The sequence below is a fragment of the Apteryx rowi genome, unplaced genomic scaffold (genome assembly GCF_003343035.1).
Source record: "Apteryx rowi isolate R43461 unplaced genomic scaffold, aptRow1 scaffold_647, whole genome shotgun sequence".
NCBI lineage: Eukaryota > Metazoa > Chordata > Aves > Apterygiformes > Apterygidae > Apteryx > Apteryx rowi.
In genome coordinates this window covers 393,547-414,488 of record NW_020450924.1, presented here as the reverse complement: position 1 = coordinate 414,488, position 20,942 = coordinate 393,547, and the positions used below count along the sequence as shown (strand labels likewise).

At 36.5% G+C, this 20,942-nt stretch overlaps 1 protein-coding gene across 2 annotated transcripts in view; it reads left to right on the top strand.

Moving 5' to 3' along the window:
- Positions 1–20,942, top strand: part of MPP5 (membrane palmitoylated protein 5) — a 56,256-nt gene that overhangs the window by 8,167 nt on the left and 27,147 nt on the right. For both annotated transcript variants that reach the window (XM_026084571.1, XM_026084572.1), the window contains exon 2: positions 20,105–20,618. In XM_026084571.1, the coding sequence (XP_025940356.1) occupies positions 20,252–20,618 (367 nt within the window). In that variant the 5' untranslated portion in view covers positions 20,105–20,251. The remainder of the gene's footprint in view (positions 1–20,104; positions 20,619–20,942) is intronic.

Below are 20,942 nucleotides of genomic sequence, written 5' to 3'. Positions count from 1 at the left end.
AGTCATGAAGGCTGTGGAGCTCACAAATGCAGGGTGCAGTTGATTAAACTGATAGATAGGTTTGAAACAGATAAAAGAGGGTATGTCTTTGCAGACTGGGTGCTGAACTGGTGTTTACCACAGGGTTTTGTGGTATCAGCAGGTTCAAAAAAAACCCCAAGAAATTAAACAGATTCCCAGACAGCAGGTCCACTGACAGATACAGTTAATGGTTCATAATAGAACAGTCAGGGATGTACCATCTAATGTCCTTAATTCAACAATTGTGGATGCTTGGGGAATACAAGTTATCCTTAAACAGCATGTCTGGTTGCCACTGTCAGACACAGAATTCTGGGCTTGATGGACTGTTGGTCTGACTAACCCAGTAGGGCATTTCTTTTATTCTTACCCTAAACATGCAGAAACCAATTTTAACTTCTTACTGAAATTTGCTCTCTAAAAATATGGCAGGTAAATGCCAGATTATGCCAACCAGATAGTATACTACACTAGACTACAAGCATGTAACAAGCTGGTTGAAAAAGGGGGGAACTGAAGAGCTGAGAAGCCCTAGCAAGGGAGGGTAAGAGGAGCTTGGGCTCAGCTGAAAATCTAGATCTGCCTGCTAAGGCAGTCATGTCTCCCCTGTGAACTCCTCTCCGCAAAAATGGCATATTTGGTGTCACCATTGGGATTCCGATGGTTCGGTTTTGATGAATGGACATGTGGGGCCCTCTGTTACAAATATAGTTTTGTGATGCCACATTTAGAATTTATTTTTTGTACTTGTTTGGAAAGGCAAAGAGATTATTAGAAGTTAGAAGTTAGTTTAGTTAGAAGCTAAAAAGCTCAGTTAAAGGTGGTGGGAGGGGACAGTCGGCAGAAGTGAAGTCTATGCACAAGTTCTTTTTGAAGTCTTGAGTATGTTTTCCACAGCTAATCAGTGGTGATTCCTAATTTATAAGTACTGTATGTGTTTGATCTTAATGAGTAAGTGCTGGGGCGATAACTGCACAGTACACATTTAAAGCTTTCATTTAATGGARAGTGTAAAATGTAAAACACCGCCTCTCCAGTAGTAAGGTATTAAATATTTGCATAATTTTTTTCAAATTTAACAACTTGAGTTGCAAACTTGAATTTATGTGTACTTATTCCTCTAAGCCAGTTTCTGACTTCCATTGGTGAGAACTTCATACAATTTCTCCTTCTGTCAATATTTTTAAAGTCTTTTCTATACAAATATTTAATGAATGCAGCTGCATACCTAAGTGGCTGGGTAGCAAATGTAGACTAGTTTTGTGTTCCATCTTAAGTGCACACTCCTGTCAGATCTTAGAAAAATATTTAACACTGTTCTTCTGGTATTATGTGTGTTAGTGCTGCTTCTAACTTCTGTAGTTGGGACTTCATGTGATAATTAACATTCCATGCAAAACCTCAATGCTTTATTTCTTAGAGCTACTTTAAAGCTGAGTGTTTAGGCTTTAAGGTACATAATATGACTAACCAGAGACTGTTAAACTTAATTACTAATTGTTTAAGTTTGCATTGTGCTTTTGACACTTTTTATGAGAGCTTGTTGGTTGGTTTGGATGGATTTGTGATGAGTAGTGCATCTGATTCTAGTTACTTTAGAAAAAATTTAGGTTGTCACTATAGCTTGGTGATTAACAAGTCGGTTTTTACCTTTTCCTGTTCAGCTCCTCTTGTCTAGTTCATCACTTGCAGAATTGGCAGAAAAAGTGGTTGTTTCTCAGTCATTTCAGTGCAGTGTGATGTCTGAGGGAGAGAACCCAAACTAAGATGCAAGGCTTAGCACTGAAGTGGCTGAGGTGTCAGTACACATTCCCTACTGCCAGCCCTGCTTTTGGGATCAGTGACTTCTGACCTGGGGTTGGGCAGGGTCTACAGCTGAGGATAGTAACTTAATCTACTACAACAAGATTTGCTAGAGCTTGTCTATCAACATCTTTAAATTAAGCTGTTGTCCCTTCAGCTCAGCCTCTTATGCAGCCTTATTTTCTTCTTTACTTGACAAAGATAATGCAAAGAAATAACAATTGGCCTTACATCTTATGATCACTCTTTGCAAGGAACTCCATCCCTAACTTCTAACCTGTACTTTGAGGAAGCCATTAACCATCAAGCATGTTAATGTTGACCATTACACCATTTCAGGTATTAAGGATTAACATATTGTTATATTAATATATTCTTACAGTTATATTCCTGAAAAATTTTATTTACCAGTTGCAATTTGCCCTGGCTTAGATTTCTGGGTTTAAAATGTTGTACTATGCAGAAATGCACTGCACTAATTCAGTATACATAACCACAGTGTATGCAGAACCAAAATCAAAATAGAGATATCAGTAATAAATGGTAATATCTATTACCCAAAACAAGACTCCTGTCTTGCACATGAGAGCCAGTTGAATGGGCTTTTAAAGTCTAGAGGAGTGAGAAAAAAGTACATTCATGGACTTAATTGGTTAAAATCTAAAATTCACCAGGAAAAATATTTCTGTTTGTATTCAGAATTTCAGAATTGATCTTGAGAGAGTACAGGTGCATATCTAGAATGCTTCTAGTCAGCAGAGTGTAGAGATATTCATAAATCTCATTGGTTGATCTCGCATAGTACGTTCTGGTTGCAATACTTGAAAATTGTTAGGTGAAATTTTACTGGAACTCACATTTTTAAGCTGTGAATATTGACTAAATATCTGGAAATAATTGTATCTCCTTTTATAAATCTTGTCAAAAGTATAAAGGTTATGAGTGCTGATTATATCAGATTTTTCTCTCCAGAGTAAGTAAATATTTTCCTCTTTTAATATAAAATGTGAGCTGGCTTCAGATTGACAGTACTTTCTACATAGATAAGTACCTTCTAACTGATTGGTCAAATGGAAAAGCACATGTGAAGCTTTTGGTTCAACTCAGAACTCCTGGAAGTGGTGGGTGAAGTCTGTCCATTTGCACCCCAAACTGTGGGATACCTCAACATTCCTAGTTTTGCTCTATTATTTTCTGAAGAATGTTCTCTGTAAAAATAAATTTTGTTATTGCAGGCATTGTAACACGGTGGTAGCGGAACAAAATTCTATTCTGCTTGCATTGCTGAGCTGATGTGTTTTTTGAGGGACTGGAGAACTTTGAGGGCCTGGTAAAAGATAGCTCCTCTCAAAGACTTTCTTTAAATCAAATGGAATAAAACTAAGTGTCTTTGTTGAACACATATGTCAGAAGGACAAAATGATTGCTTTGATCCTGAAAGTTCTGAATTTCTTCAGCTTTGAAACAAAGACCCTAGACTTGACTTTGGAAAACTGAAGGAAGTATCATAGATATTGGGGTTTCTGGGTGACATCTGTTGTTTCCACTGAGAATCACTATCAGCTGCATCGTTCATTATTCTCAATTTTTCAAATGAGTTTAAGGTATAACCTGACCTGAATTGCATTGTAATAATTCAGTTGGAGGTGACAAAGCAGATGTAATGGACAATGGGTAATCTATATCCCAGCAAATTTTTTGCTATTTTCTAAGGAATTGATGGTAAAAAAACAATGATAAAGCGTAAAACCCTGTCAAGACTGAGAGAAAATCAGATATACCAGCTTTGATTTGCCTCACTAACCCAGTTGGTTGATTTGGCACTGAGGATTAAACCCAGTGACCTCACTTGCAGCCGATTGCTCTGAGTAATCGGCTCATGAACAGTGTTGCTGTGCTTCTTCAAGTGGTCAGTTGTTTTTTGGTTTTTTTTTGGAGGGGGGGGGTTGAGATTATTTGAAAAAGTGAATGTTGTTTTATACATTCAGGCTCCAAACAAAATGATAAAGTCACTGAAGTATTCTTGGCTTGTTCAGGAAAAGTCTGTGTGTTTTTTCAGTTTTGTATTTTCTAATGAAAAATCTCAAGATCAAATGCTTCCCTAGGGCAAGAACCTGTCTTCTCACTCTGCAAAATTAGAAAGCAAAATCTTGGAACCTTGCTTTTTTTTTTGTCACGCAGAATGCATGTAATGTGCTCAGAGGGGTGGTAGGAGAGAAAGTCATGTGCAGACGGCTAATGAAGAACCTCTGTCTGTAAGGCATTAGAACAGCTGTCAGAGGAGCTTTTTTCAGTATATTTCCATGTAAGGTACTAGTGCTGTTCAGTACTAACCCTGCCTAACCCTCCTGGGTTAGTATTTGTAGATTTCTAAACAGTGCAATTTATTATAATGACTGTATTATTCAAGCTGTTATGGGCTTCTTAGAAAATGAATACTGCACCGTATCTTTATTATCTTCCTTTGATTTCTAGGCTTAGGTGAACTCTAAAGCATAAAGGCTCACTTTTGTACATCTGACAACTGTAAAATATAGGACTCCAGTGTCTGCTGCTACTTTTTGAACCTTCCTACTATAACACAATCAAAATATTTACAAAACTGATTTTACTGGCCTCGAAGGTGACACTTCAAACCTTACGTTAGCATGTTTTCTCCTTCAGTTAAGAACAAGGAACCCGTGGAACCCTGTGGACCTGAGCATTACTGGAACATTCATACTTCTTGTAAGCATCGGAACTTCTCCGATTAATCAGTGCTCTCAGTTAAAGTTCTGTAATGATAGTATTTTCATTCTACCCAACTTTGTCTGAAAGACCATATTAAAGGGCTTCAAAATTGGACAATATGGTCTTTGCAGGAAAAAGAGCTGCATATTTTGCTAGTAAGTAAGAGAATATAAGATGGGTGTCCAGAGAGTAGCCTATGACCTGGATAAGGACCCAGCAGAACCGTATTGTGGACACTCCAGGGTGTCAGGGAGGGAGCAGACTGTTGCCTGAGAGCCTTCTTACTTCTCTTTACTCATGATTAATATGCAGATGTCTGAGCTAATAAGCCATCATGAACTTGGAGCGCGCAGTTAGCATAGCACAGACAAAGATTGAATTAAGCATGCTGTATTAATTCCAGATCACTGCTGATTGTACCAGACCCAGGTACTTCAGTGTCACTTGAGTTTTGTCTGTCTTGTCTTCTAAAATGGTATCTGTAGGCATTACCTTTATCAGAATATCCCAGTCCTTTCCTGCTTACTGGGAACACTGACTGTAAAATGTTTTTATTGGGGATTTAAAATATATTTTATTTTCAGCCGTTATCCTCAGTGGTACTTTGAAAATTGTGCTAGAAAACTTTTATTAATTGACCTGCAGTCATGTCAGACCTCTTGATTATACTCACCTGCCCAGTTCTTTAGGGATTCTTTTTACTCATTCATTAGGAAAAAAATTAAGGCAGTCTGAGATCCTGACACCTCTTTCTCAGTGAGTTGGGGAACGAAGGGGGACAAGAGCATTTCCCTAACAATATTATGTAGCTGCTATGTGTTCTTAAGTTTTCATAGATGTTTGAATCTTTTTGTGTCTTATGCTCAATAAAATTTTGAAGTTGTGACTTTTGTAAGCTAATAATTTATTTTTGTAAGCAAACCAGTTCTTTCCTCTTCTATTGAACATCCTATTGCTCTTTTAAATAAAAGTGAACAATTTACCTTCTGTAGGCAGTTCCTTATCTTACATACCTTTTGTGTATTTCCTTACTTTGTTTCATGTGAAAGCGTTGGTGCATCTCTAGTAACTTACATTGCTGATATTCAGACCCTTCCTTTTCTCTTAGGAAAATGAGTGGAACCTACTCCAGGTGAAGGTATGCCTTGTTTTGTTTGCATAAAAGAAAGCTGAAACTCTATAATTTATGTTGATTAATTTATCTTAATAGAGAGCACTTTAATCTCTTTCTACTGAAAAGGATCAAGCATTTTCCTATAATGTGATCTAATACTTTTGATAAAATCATTAGGCAGTCTGTTTGTTTTATAAAGGCTCTTCACAGAATAGCCTTGCCATTATTCCTGAAGTATCATTAAAAGTTATTCCATACTACTAACAACAGATGATTTGAAATAGTCTGAGGCAATTCAGATAAATGTCAAGAAAATACTACTTAAATTTTAGCTTTTTGCACTGGATGATATTATTGGGTTGCATTCTAGTTGATTTTATAATTCTCATTTTAGCCAAAGTGCCAAACTTGTCTTTTGTAAATGGGCCTCAGAAGTCCTAATCCTAGTGGATACATTTGTGAAGTTGTTCTGAGATTGAGAAAGCAGATAACATTCATTGTCATCTTGGTTTTTATCTGATGTATAGGGTAAGCAAATCTCTTAATTTCTCTCTGAACCTTTGGGCATTTCTTTCTTCCTAAACCCTTTGTTGCTAATCATGCAGCACCTTTTTGGAGTGGTTTTGACTTTTATTTGTTCTTTCGCTTAAACACGCTAGCACATGGAGTTTCTTGTACAGACTTCATCTAATTTATTAGGTGTAAATTGACTAATCTACCCCTCGTAAGAGTTAGTACCACTTTAGCTTTTGCAGATCTGTAACTCATCAAAAATTGCAGTTGTATTGGTGACGAAAGGAGCAAATGAAGTAATTTTGAGACCATTGTTTTATGTACAGATGATCTTTACAGTTCATGTACAGGTGACATTACAGCTGTTTGCCACTGCATGTGGGAGGTTTCTTTCTTTTGCCATTTTATAGCACCAAGTTGGCTTGTTGAGAGTGAGGCAGGGGGTTCAGAGTAACGTGGAGGCTGTCTCTATCTTGCAAAATCATATCCTCAGCACAAGTGGGAAGAGTGGCTGTAAGTTGAGACTGCTTTGAGACATAGATGTATGTGCATGTTTAGAGGTGGGTGGTGTGCACTGCATCTTAAAGTTTTTCAGCTTTGCTGCTTCAGTGCTTTGTGAGAATATGCTTCTGTGAAATCTTCAAAAAGTATGTCTAGAAAACTAAAATCAAAAAACAAAACTACTAGGCAAGAAGACGACCAGGTGTTTTCAAGATTTGCTGAGCAGAAGCATGGACCCGCAACTAGAGTCCTTGATGCATGTCAGACGCTGCAAATGTGTAATGTGTTAATGTTAGGATCCAGATGAAGTTTCTCAACTGAAAACTCTTCAGTAACACTGACTGTTTCTTAGGGTAACTACACTGAAGACTTGAGAGTAGTTAGTTGTGTTGTCATTGCTACTCTGAAACTTTAGTGTGATGTTCCAGTTTTTGACTGCAAAATATCCTGTTTTTCCCGTGACTTACGAGGGAGGTGCATCAGACTGGATTGTTAAAATTTCTACTTCTATAACCTTTTCAACTTAATTTTCATCATGTATCTTATACCTGAGTGAGGGAAAGGACAGAGGCAGCTTCCAGGGCAGCATATAGAAATGCTGATATTGGCACTGTGCTGTGTACCCAGTTAGGATTTTTGCTATCTTGGTTTTGTCATCTTAGTCTTGTCCTTTGACAATGAATTCTGCTTTAGTACAAGGAGGAGGTTTTAGAATAATTCAGCTTTCCTATTTGTCTGATTACTGAATGAAAAATTGCTTGAATTTCTCCAATTATCAGCTTCTCTTCATATCATTTAGTCCTAGACTCTTTTCTTTTTCTTCTCCTGCATTTTCATTTTCTTATGGAAAAAGAAGATTCATCTTCAATATCTAGAATTCATACTACAAACAACTTCTGGTTAGTGGTGTTCTGCGGAGCAATAACTGAAGTCTCAACACCTGGTTTTGCTGCAGGGCAGGACTGCTGCGCTGAGGAACAGCAGGGAAGCTAGCCAGTTTGGGGATAAAAGTACTGAGAATATTTCAGGCTGTTCTCTGTCAGAATCAATGATGTGGACATCATGATGGTGAATGTTAGCATCTATGGCAAATTTTAGTAAATTTTTCTTTGGATAACTTCATAATTGTAACATTGTTTCCCAGAATGCTTCAGTATCAGGAAGTGTTACTAATGCAGTGTGTAGGTAAGACTAGTGTTAGATTACTGATTTGTCTTCACCTCTAGTGGAAAACAGTTATCTGTGTAGTCTTTGTATGAGAGGGCAGCAGCCAGGAACATAATTTTGCTGAAGGGATACAAAGTGGTACTTACACTCTAAAGCTCATATTTTTACATATATGAAAATGTTAATTTAAAAATACCTTATGCCCAGAGTGTTGCAGTTCTTTTTATTCAAAGGATTAACACAGTAAAACCTGTTAAAGACTCATTTCCTCAAGGCTTTTTTCTTTAACCCAAAGTAGAACTGCCAAATACGCAGCTTACATTCTTGGATAAGCTTTATTATAGGAATTTTGGCTCTATGGTTTTGAATTTAATAGTGGTTTATCTTCAGTTGGATGGCATCAGTGTGTTCTTATGAAGCTTAAACTTCTAATAGGTTTGTTCCAAAGGAATCAAATCTATGGCTCTTCTGGAATGAAACTAAACAATGATTACTGAAGACACTGCTACCTAAAGTGGCTGTATATTGACTTTGTTTTAAGTTTGTCAACAGGATTATTTTTGTGAACACTGAGTTCTTACTTTCTAATTTGGGTTTTGGGGTTTGGGGAGGTTCTGGTTTGGGATTTTTTTTGTTGTTTTTTAAGAAATTTAAGCTGCGTTGGTGTAACGCACATAAATATGTTTGTATTGCTGGTATGTAGAACTTGTACAAACTTAATCTCCCGGTATTTGTTTAAGGGGTTGGGTGTGTGATTGATTCCTCTAAGTATTGCTCAATAACTTTTTCAAATATATTCTTAATGTTTAGTGCCCTTTTGTGTAATACCAATACAGCTTACTTCATTGAGTGGTGAAACGCAAAGATATCCTGCATTCATGACTTGGCGCTATTCTTTCCTTCTTCACATTTTCCCATTATGAAATACCCAAATTGCTCAGATCTAACAATGGCACCAAGAGGAAAACTTTGTCTCTTATGTAAATGATTCATTGTCTTGCATCCATTCAATTTTGATTTAACTTGATTTTTATGCACAATCATTCCAGGTAGAGGCGATGTCCGAATATGTAATGTCTTGTCTACTTTTCTGTTGAGAAACTTATTTGTTTCAGTTGTTATAACAGTAAAAGGTATGTGTGAAAGGTAAACTGGGGCAAATTAGTGAATTTTGACTTTGTTCAGGAAACTAGGAGGACAGCCTGGCCATTCCTGAATTGTGATTTCTGCTTTTTCTTGCTGTTAAAATTTTCATTGCTGGTTGATCATTACTGCAGTGGATAAATAGTAGGTATACATGTGTATGGAGCTAGACTTAGTTGTCAAACATTTCGGAAGGTTTTAATGATTGGGCAAATGTTATACTTCTGTGAGAGAGTAATTGTGTTCTAGTTAATATAAGCAAGTGTATAGATTGTGTATATATTTTATATATATACATATATATAAGCAAGTGTATATATTGTGTAGTGTATAGATTAAAATTCCTTTCACCGTTTCTCCATTTCGCTGACACAGAATATTCAAAATGAATAATGAGAAATTTTTGTATAAGAAACAGAAATTCAGTCTTCAGCTTTCAACTCTCAAATCGGGGGTGAGAAGAAAGCTTATAGATGTTACCAAAAAAGGAGAAGTTTGTTTTTAAATGCGGGTTTTCAACACTACTCTTTGAGGAATCATCTTCAGCTTGATTAGTGTAAGAAATTGAGAGGAAATACTAAGTTGATTATACTTGAAGAGTCGTTCCACAATCTTGAGCAGAGAGACGTTTCTCCTGAATTCCACCTTTCGAGTTGTTGAATCTTTGTTCCGTAGAGCTGGTTTGAGACTGCTATGGAGGGACTTGAATCATTTAGCTTATTAGTGTTTTTTGCTGACTTATATAGTGATGTTTCATATTTTAGTTCAACAGCTCAAGTGATGAGTTAGTTTTCTGTGCAGGATTATTGCACCAATACATATGAAGTTAGTTTGTAACTCTGAGCTGTCATATAGGAATGGATCTTGCATTTCTTTTTGAGTTTATCACAGTTTCCTAATGTTTTGTGAATAAAAACATCTGCTTTAAGAAGGCTTCAGAAACTGAATATAGTTTCTTTGCCTTAGCAAAAGAATTGAGCTATGAAAGAACTGTGCAGCCACAGTTTTTATGTTTTTGCGTACAGTTTGCAGAAGTGAGTGTGTTTCCACCAGGGCTTTATCTCAATTTGCCTGATTGTTAAAATTAGGCCCAAGAGTCCATTTATATTTAATAAAAGAGAAAGAGAAACTTTTTATAAGGTCCTAAAGGCCTCAAATGTTAGCTTTTGTAAAGCTTTTGTGAAGCTTTCCCATGTATTTTTATTATGGAGTCTAGTAATGCAGATTATTTACAGAGCATGCTGTTTTCACATCTTACAATGGAATTTTGCTAATACTTTCTTTAAAAATATTCTTCTATAGGTTTTCCCCATGACCCGTGTTTCCGGTTACTAGGTGGTATAAGTTTGCTTGGTATTCTTGCCTTATAGCATGACCAAAAAAAGCATGTAACATAGTTTTCCTCTTCCTGTGTTAGAAGGGTTTTCTGTCTGCTTTCTCTAACGCTACAACTAGGCATAGTAACAGTACTGAAATGAGCATCGTAGACAAAACTAACATTCAGAGCATGGCTAGCATGCCTTGCTTAGGACATCTTGCATAAAAAAGCAAGTAATGTTAATTAGAAAAGAGGAAGCCTTAGGGGGTTGTGGTTGTGAAGTGAAAATCTTTCAGAGGAAAACTTCTGAAATTTATGCAGCAAGCTTGTGGTTTTACCCAGTGGTTCTGTCACTGTATCTCAGGTCAGTGTGGGAATGAAAAACTGTTGTGACCTCGCAGACCTAGAAGTCTAAAACAGTTTATATGATTTTCCTGTAAATAACTTGGGAAGATCATAGTAAAAGAGCTCAAATGAAATCTTGTTGTTCAGAGTTTGTGGCGCATGAGCGACCAAGCTCTGTAAGATCATCAGTCATACAGTTTTGTATTTGCTGTTCTACATTTCAGAATTTCAATGTTCTGAAGTCCTTGTTTTTGTTGTCAGGAAAAAAAAGTCAGTAGAAAATCTTATTTTTTATTTTCAGGTAATTGAGTAATATGGTGACAGGGCTAATCAGCATTAAAGACAATAATTTTTGAAAAATCACTGTACTGTCACCCATTCAGATAATATTGCCAAAAAAGTTGGAAAGACAGTCCTGAGAGGGCAGCCTTGTAACGGAGGATAGCACATGTGTCTATGTTATATAACAGAGATTGTGAGTGAGACCTTGCTTTTTATATTTGCAAAACCTGTAGCTCAGTCATGTAAAGTTGAAAGCCTTGGTCCCTATATCTTGCTTCTTTGAAGACTGCTGAACTAGATGGTTAACAGTTACGAATTTTTGAATGAAATCCCGCAGGAAATGTTTATCTTTGCCTTTTTTTTAAATGATGTTTCAAAATGTATATGCCAGATTCACTAGGTACTAAGGAAGAAATTTTTCTTTCTCTGGAATATTGTATATATGACTGAAGAACAACCTACTATGGAGGATTAAACTAATGCCATTTGATATTTATTTGAATGTCAGATGAGATGTAAATTATGGAACCCTGTATCTTGAATTTAATTTAGAATTAGGTATAGTTTTGTTTCCATCTCCTCTCTGAAGTGAAAGTGGCATTTACATATCAGTACACATGAGTATTTACTTTTAATACTATGTTTTGCATAGTGAAGCGGTGCCAAGCATTGACATTAAAAATATGTTTAAAAAAATGGGGATTAAAGTGAGACTAGGGCACAGGAGTCCAGAACGGAATGTACACATTAAAAAAAAAAAAAAAAAACTTACCAGAGAGGTAAAATAGCAGCGGTACTTTTAATTTCACAGAGAATATGACCACTGTTTAAAACAAGAGCAGGCATGTTTACTTTTTAGACAATGAAATCTGAAGTCTTAACTGTCTGTGGATAGGTGATAAGAAATGACTGTCTTGTTATCGTACTTCTGGCTGTCCTCTGAGATCTGTTAGCTTGCCCTGGAATTCTAGGAATTTCTTTACTCTTCATTTGTTATGCTTTAAGGTTTTCTAAACATTTGGAGTAAATGCTAAATAAAGGTAGTTCTTCTTTCTTTCACTGTTCTGTTATCTTTCTATTGCAGCTGCTAGACATCTGTGTTGTCTGCTCTCATCTCTGAAATACATACAGGTTTCTTGTAGAGCAGGGTTTGATGGTGTTAAAGACATCATCAGAGCTGTGTATTCAAATGTATGCATAGTTGTAGCCTATTACTCTAAGCGACTGGAGGATGCTACAATCGTAAATATGTACTGTTTTGGGGTACTGTGGGTGTTGGGCTATTTAATGAGCTGTAACCTTGGTCATTTCCATGGGCTACTTTTTGAAATGGAATGTGTTTCTTTTTTATTTTTTCTCTAATTGGTGTAGAGACTGCCCTCTGCTGTATTGTTCAGCTAAATTAGCATTTAGCTCTTAAGTGCGAAGAGTTTTTGGTAAGTGATCAAAAGGGGTTAAACTAGATAAGAGCTTTATTGATGACACAGGACAGCAAAATATAAACAAAAGTCAAATAGTATTTTACTGAATTTGAAAATGATCTTGGCAAAAGTCCAAGTTTTCTGTCTAGCTGTATCTTGATGCCTACTTCTGGTATGGTTCAGTTGTCATTGCTGCTCCCCTATACATCTGTAGTCACCTCAGCTGAACATTTCTACCCCTCATGTCTCTTTATTTGGTGTAAAAATTACAAAGGCAACAATAATGATGTGTAAGTGCCATGGTATATTTAAAACAAAGGCAACTGTCACCATATAAACTAGGATGTTTACTATTAGTGTTGTCAACAATTGTTTTTTATCTCTATCAAACTGGGAAGTATTTTAATTATCAGTATAACTGAGACAAAAGTATTTATACCACAGTGGAAAGTCAGATTCGTTAAGACTGAAGCTTCTTGTTCAGCGGTTTTGCTTGACCTGTGCAATCACTTTTAACAGATTAGTATCTCAACAGCGAGCTCCTTTAATCAAAGATTGTTGCTAATAGCATGTGCAAGAAGTGGTTTTCACAGAGAATAATTGTGAATGCTGTATTATATCTTTTTTAAAAAAATCACCTGTTCAATTTCTTGAAGTTTGGATTGTGCTTATTTTAAGTGGCATTAATTTATTTAGACCGAGCATAGCTAAAATGTATTATTAAAAGTAATCTACTGTGGTGTATCCTATATATCTCTTAAACTCGTTTCACTCACCTGAGTCATTGAGGCTTTGAGTCTTTTCAAATGATTGACATAAAGAGAACAGATAGTTTATATACTCTTCTTTAGAGGTTTTATTGGCATCATTACTGCTACTTACTGTGCGGTTTTAGTCATCTGAGGACTGAACCCGATGCAGCCCCCCCCCCACCGCCAAGGTGGTTTTCGGCTCCTCGTTCCAGTAATCATCTCGATTTCTAACAGGGTTAGAAGGCTGGTTGCCACTGTCTCAAAATCTCGGGAGAAGCCGCCGAGGGAATTGAGGCGAGGCATCGCTAACGTATGATGTAAGTCCTTCAGCTCCGTGCGGGAACTCGGTGGGAGCTGACAAAGCCGTCGCTATGGGAACGGCCAGCCCCGCTGCCGGGAATGCCGCTGGAATGCTGGTCTGCTCCAAACGAGGAGCTCCAGCTGCCGCCCCAGGGGCCTCCCAGAAACCGGGGGATGAGCATCACCCCCCTGGGCCACAGGAGTGCCCCTCTCATTTTGCACACTTGGCAATGAGTAAGTGATATGAATAAGTTTTGATAGCGATAATAGTGAATGATAGTTGGAAATCTTGCATTTCTACTTTAAATTTTGAGGCACCAAAAATTGTTTATCCAAACTCCAGTGCCTGTCACACTAGATTAAGTAAATTAAACCTGCTTCTTTTAAAAAATCTATCTAGTAGCCTGACTTGTGACTAAAAGTTACAACAATGGCTGAAATGAGGATAAAGTGTTGTATTAAACTGAAAATTTAAATAAAACTTAACCTTTGGATGTACCTCAGAAAGCAATTTGTGCTTCTGCAGTAAAACAGGTTAAAATCCACTCTTGTCTGTCAGGTGCACATACACAATGAAGCTACTATATACACATACATAGATATAGCATATACCAAGAAACTACAAATGTATCTTGCATATATTTCTACTGCAAAGGTACAGCTGCTGAAGAAAGTAATATATTGATCTGAGTTGTGCAGCTGTTGGGTGATATGATTTTTATAGTCTTATTGGTCCACGTTTTCCGCAGGCAATACTTTGTTCATATCTGTTCTCTAACCAGATTGCTGGCCAAGACAGACTGGCCAGTACTTGAGCTGTGACTCTTTTGATCGCTGTCACTGAATCAACAGATAAACAAGCCTAATAAAACTGAATGCATGTCTTAAATAGACCACAGTTCTTAAATGTCATACCAGTGTGGTACAAAAATGTGTTTACGATTTCCCAACCTTTGCAGGTCATGCAATTTGTTTATACAATTTATGAAACTAGAATCTATCCTACTGTCTGAAATTTCAGTTTCACCAATTTCTCTGCATTTTGATGTTGCCAGTTAACATTCTTATTTCTCTTGTACAAATGTAACTTAGAAAACACTAACAATGAAAATTACTTTCCTTTTGAGGGTTTAGGCCTTTTTGTTGTTCATCCACAGATCTTGCACATTTAAGTGAGAATGGAATGTTAAAACCTCTTGGCGAGTCTGAAAGCCCTTTGAAATACATGTTGAACTGAGTTGCTGTGCTTGACAGGTTTTCTAATGAGCACTGGTCTGAAATGATTAGAAATAAGAGTCAGATGGGTATGAAAGGAAACATTTTCTTCCAATCCTAAGACTATGCTGATGGCATCTAATTAGAGGAAATCATATTGTAGACTTAAGGGGGGGGGAAGAAAAAACAGAAGTCACTGTCTTGAATGTATTCCAAAGTTAAGGCAAAGAGATTTTTTTTTCCTACTGTAGAATTTTTGAAATTAAGAAGAATGGTATCAAGAAGTCGTAGGTCTTGTAACTTTTAACTRCTTTTGAAAACATCAGGGTGTTCCAGGTTCTACCAATTGTTTCAGGTGTTTTTCTGTTATGCTCCCTATTGGATATCTGTGAAGTTGTTTCTCTTATAAACTCCAATCTTTAATTCTCATCAGCTGAAGGTTAATTTTATGCTGTGACGAATTGTTTGTATTGTTGAAGAAACAAATGATGCTTTGACAGATGATGCAGTGAAAGCTGGAATTTCTTTTTTCTTTTGGTGCACTGAGCTTCCGTTTATGGCATTACTAGGAACATATTACTTTATGATAGCTTGTGCTTATAGTATTGGTTTTTGATGACTTAAGTGTTGCTTGCTTAGAAGTCTGAAGCAGCAAATAAAAATACCAGAATACCCACCATTAGATGAGTCATTAATGATACATGGTAGAGATCTCTAGCATAGTTTTATGCTAGTATTTCATCAGTAATTTAGACATCAGGAAGCATCTAGTATGTGATTAATCAAATTATTTTAATTCACTTCAACAACCTAGTCTTTCTCTCCTAATTGTTTTTATTGAGTATTTTAATATACCATATCTGTAATAGTCTTAGTATCTGGCTCTCAGCTGATGATAGACTCCTTTGCATCCTGCCTCATGTTAAATATGTATTACTTATACTCATAATGTATTTACAGATGTAGGTTGGGCTTTCTTACTCTGAAGTGTGCCAAAATTAATGAAATTCAGTTGGATCTGAGCACTGAACTTCCTTGCAGTCATTCAGAATTTGCAGCTTTAATAAATTTTAAAAAGGAAACTATCAAGTCTAATCGTGCTTTTAGCACTGAAAGAATTTTGAATATCACCAAAATATACCACAAAAACTCAGCCTCAAGGAAATGTCACTTTTACTCTTTAGAAGTTGCCAAAACAAAACAAATTTAATTTTACTGTACAGACTTAGTTGTTGAAACAGTTAGGATTGCTGTGTGCAGCAGATACTATCCCTGGAAAGCAAGTGAAAACTTAAAACGCCTTACAGCACTTACCTTCTGTTTCTGTCCCTGTCAGTATGTGTTTTATATTAGCCTCTGTCTTGCACACCAAGATGACTGCATTTATGTATGTTTGTCCTTTTACAGATAGAACTTTGGGGGGCTGTGCATTGTTCATTGTGTTCAGGACTTAGAGAGATGATGGCAGCCTGGCATTTTTAGGGGTCAGTATGAAGAATAATGCATAGCTTGTAAAGTACCRTATTTGTGGGAATGGTAAGGATAGTTAGCAAGACATTAGCTTCATTTTTTTCCTTTAATTCTGCTGTTTTGAGCTTGCATTGGAAGTATGGTTTTGTTTGCTGTTCATAACTGCTTCGCAATGAAGTTTTTGTATGATGCCTGATGATGATCGGAGTAGTTAAAATGCTCTGTCTCGATAGCTATACTTATGCTAGCAGTTTGTACAAACCCTCCTCTGTAGGGTAAGAACTTGAAAGTCTCTTTTTTGCAGATGACTTTTACCATTCACATGTGCTGTCCGGGACCATATTGGTCAGACTTGTGGTATGAAGTTGGGCAGAAGACAGTCATAAATCCAGCTTATTTGAAAAGATCCACTTGTTATGCGGCAGCACTGAGGTCCTGCTATTAGATATTGACAGTTCAAAGGGGGACATTCAAAGCCGCAATTTAGCCCTATTAAACCTTGAGCACCCAAACTCTGTGTAACACAGACTGTATAAAGAGCATAAAAGCTGCTAGTGTCGACTGAGTTTTAAAGTGAAAAAGAATTCTGTTAATTCTATATATTATTCTGTATGTTTTATATATGATACAGTAAAACTCAGTATTAATGAATGTTTGTAATTTGTCTCCCCCTTAGTATAAGATTGTAATGGAACAAAATAAGCTTTTCTCTGGCTTAAAAGTTGGCTTATCAGATCATCCATAGCTGGCAGAGAACAGATTTGTTACAACCTTGCTGCTGCTGCTGCTGTCTCAGAATTTTTAAAATTACAAAACAAACACCTTGAGAAATGAAAGCCAGCAAAACTGTTTCTGTAATTATTTATTGCAAGTCTCAGCCTCAAGCTGTTTTTTGGGTGTGGGGTTTTTTTTTGGTTTTTTTGGTTTTTTTTAAACACCACCTTGGTAACAAATAGCTCCACTACACCTTAATTTGAGAACCAGGTTAACATTTTACCAGTGTCAGATATCTTAAATTTTAAATTGCTTGGGGACAGTTATAGGGAAGAGCTCTAGAGTTAATCTGAAGGTTCTTCCTCATGTGCTTATTTGGTTTATTGGAATTGGACAGTAGCATTTTTCCCAAACTGATAGAGAATGAAGGTTTGCGATGTCTGAAGCAGACTTCAGAAAGCAGAAAGAGCAGTGGGCTTAGATTCAGAAGGGTTCAGCTATTATCACAAGTTCTTTGATTACTGGAAGTTATTCCAGCGTTCCAGACTTGCAACATCCCTGTGCTTTTATGGGTTATCAACTAGGTATAGTTGGGAGGAGGTGTTTGGAGATTGGTTTGGTTTTTCTGGTAACCTCAGATTCTAGACTGCCTGGTAGTGATCTTTCATATCATCTTTTGGGTATTCTGGGTACCATTATTTTGTCTGTACTGCTTATTGCTTGCCTCAAAGGCATCTCTTTTTCCGGGATATTGAAATCACTTTCTATTTAAAATGTTCATAAGACTCTCTGAATTTTGATGCCAGTTTCCTGAATATTGCTGTTAGTAAAGTGTGACTGCAGAAGAGCCCTAAGTTCACCTAGCTTTCAGTTTCTTACTTAACAGATCTAAATAATTTGGATCTTACTGGAATTGAGCAGCTGTTGTTACAGACCACTTAAATGTCCCAGTTACTCTGAAGAATTTGTATACTCTTTGCATCTTGCATGTCACTTATCCTGAAAATATAAGCAATAATATTAACAGTTACCTCAGATTATATTTTTGTTTCTGTGGTCTTCAGTGCTTATTCCCAGGCTAAAGGGATCTAAAAATTTCTCATTCTGTATAAAGATACACCCATTTTGTTATGTCCTTCTTCTAACTTAACCTCAAAACAAACTCTTTGCCTTAGATAGCTAATACTTTTACATTTGAGAGAGGAAATGTAACCAATTGCACTTTAAATGTTTTTGACCAGTTATTAAATAGTGGCCAGGAGCTTCATTTTTTGAAGTATAGATTCTTTCTCTTTACTGTGTGACATACTTAACTTACGCGTTAATCTTAATAAGTAATACAATGGTATATTTAAAATCGCATTTTACTGTTTAGATATCCTTAGACAGTGTTTTTGACCTAGTGCTAAGTAAATGGACATTAAACTGTTTGGCCACCTCAGTTAAATCAGTGCTCTTTGCAGTCGTTTTACCAGTGAGACTTCCTTTTGTTTGGATTGGTAATTCTGCACAATGAAGTTGCCTTTGCAGAAGGAGCTCCTTTTCTGGGGATCATTTTGCTAAATTGTCGTCTGCCTTTCTCTGAATTTCAGAGACCCCTTTTTTTGATACGGTGCTTTCTATAAAACCCTTTCTGAATAACCTTGTTTTTTGTCTTTAGAGAACTTAGATACTTTCTTTAGAACGTTTTCTTTTTTAGTTAGGCAATAATTGACGGTTGTACAGGTCCCAGTCTGCTGTGCAGCTTTTGATGACTTTTTTTTGCTGCCTGCTTTTTGTTGTTTTGGTTTTTTTTTCCTGCATGTGGGAGTATTGAGCACTGAAATCATTTTTGCATATCAGTGCTTTTGGAAAAACAATTGTGTATCATTTAAAGGGAGGGGAAAAAAAGGAAGCTCTCACTACCATAGAAATGCTTAAATATTTACTTTGTGGAAGATCTCAGCAATAGCTGGTAGTAGTGACTAGACAGGAAACAAATGAAAAAAAACTGTTTTGGTGTTGTATGTATCTGTATGCTTCTCTTTATTACAATGAAAAACTGTATGTACTTAGAATTGCAGACTAGGAGGAACTTGTGTAGGAGTTCCTGTTGCTGCTCCTCTAATACTGTACTATTGATATTTAATTTTCAGTTTAATTACATCAGCAGCCTTCCCTTCCTCCTCCACATGCAAACATTCTGTTTAAGAAAGGAAAAATACTTTTTTTTTTTGTCTTGGTGCTTCCTGTGTTTCTGTAAAATACAACCATGAGATATAGTATTTCTTTTCAGTCAGTAACTGAAAGAAACATGCTAAAAAGGAGCTTTAAAATTAGTAAGTGTAGTTGTAATGCTGTAATTACCTTCCACAACTATTTATATTAATTTTATGTCCTTTTAAGTGTGCATATTGGAGATAACGTTGTGTCAATGGGTGTGTGTGATACAGAAAACTGAAAGAAAAAGGCAGTGTAGCATAGCACTTGTGTTATATTTGAGTGGTTGTACTTTTGGGGATATGTGAAACCATAATGGGAAGTAGAGTGGAATGTCACTGCTTGACTGTGGAAATTAATTATTGTTCATTCTCAGATATGTACACGTGTTCACACACACATGCACACACAAAGATTTTTAGCTTTCTATTTAATACTTTGTGCTTTAATGCTTATCTATAGAAAGTATTAAGAGTAGCTGCTAACCAGAACTCTCCAACCCGAGTGCCAGGACTTTATCCCTACTTTAGATTTGTTTCAGTGCTGTTCCAAACTGCTGCTTTTTGAAGAGCTGTACCCTAGATCTGACTGCTCTTAAACCTGGGAAGCAATGTTTACATCAAAATGCCTCAACTTACAAACAATAAATGCAGATATTTGTACTTAAGTGTAACTTTGTCAAACTTCTTGTGAATACGTTGTTTATAACAAGTTATTAACATTTAGTGTTTGTAGGATCATAGGCATAGTTTGTGTTGGAATTTTAAGAATGAAAGGACAAATTAAAACTGGGGACTTTCAGAAAACTGCTGATTTGCAATTGTTTAAGTGCAAAATCTCTACTGGTTTGACTTGGAAATACAAGAAATTTTAGCATTAGTTTTAACGGTACTCTTTTCTAACACTGGCACAAGAAGTTTACTGAAATGTGTTGATCAGATCTGTGTAGGTATTATAGCTCTTAGTAGGGGAAGAAGCTCTATGTAAATGTGGAAAAAAAGTCCCAGTGTTCTTATACCTGCAGACCTGAAGAACTCTTAGGTGTTTTCTTCTTGATGCAGTTATGTAGTAAATTCTTTTGCATATCTTTCACTAGGTTTTCTTCCTGGATGTTTCTTCAACTGTCTTGTGATGGAGGGGAAATATTTTTGAAGTTATAATGGATTTTATACCACATCATAACAAAAACTGGCCTTATAGCAGCATTTGTGTTTGAAGAGAATAGGCATAATTACAAATAATCATGACAACTTCTCATATGAATGGGCACATCACAGAAGATTCTGACAGTGAAGCAAAAAATGTGGATCTTGCATGTCCTGAGGAACCTCAAAAGCACAGAGAAATGGCTGTTGATTGCCCTGGGGATTTGGGCTCCAGGATGATGCCCATGCGGCGGAGTGCTCAACTCGAGCGAATTCGTCAGCAGCAGGAGGACATGAGACGCAGACGGGAAGAAGAGGGAAGGAAACAAGAACTGGACCTTACTGCTTCAATGAGGCTTAAGAAACTGGCACAAATCCCTCCTAAAACTGGAATAGATAATCCAATATTTGACACAGAAGAAGGAATTATTTTGGAGAGTCCTCATTGTACTGTGAAGACACTAGGTAGGTAAAATACAATGAACATGTTAATAGAGAAAATACTTAGATGATTGCTATGGTTATTTTAGGCCACTGAAAACCATTTTAGCTAATTCTATTCAGATTTGAAATCTTCTGGTCCTTTGGATTTGGTTTCTTTCATTTAGCATCAGGCAGTGTGCTTCAGCAAATGGCTTTTTAATAACTGATCCATTTGGGAGTCAGAGAGACAACCTGTAGAACACTAATAAATTCATTGGATGTCTCCATCCTCTTAGGGTGGGGAAAACTATGCAAGTACAACCTATTTCTATTATGTGTGATGAAGCACATACCAGAATAAGTAAT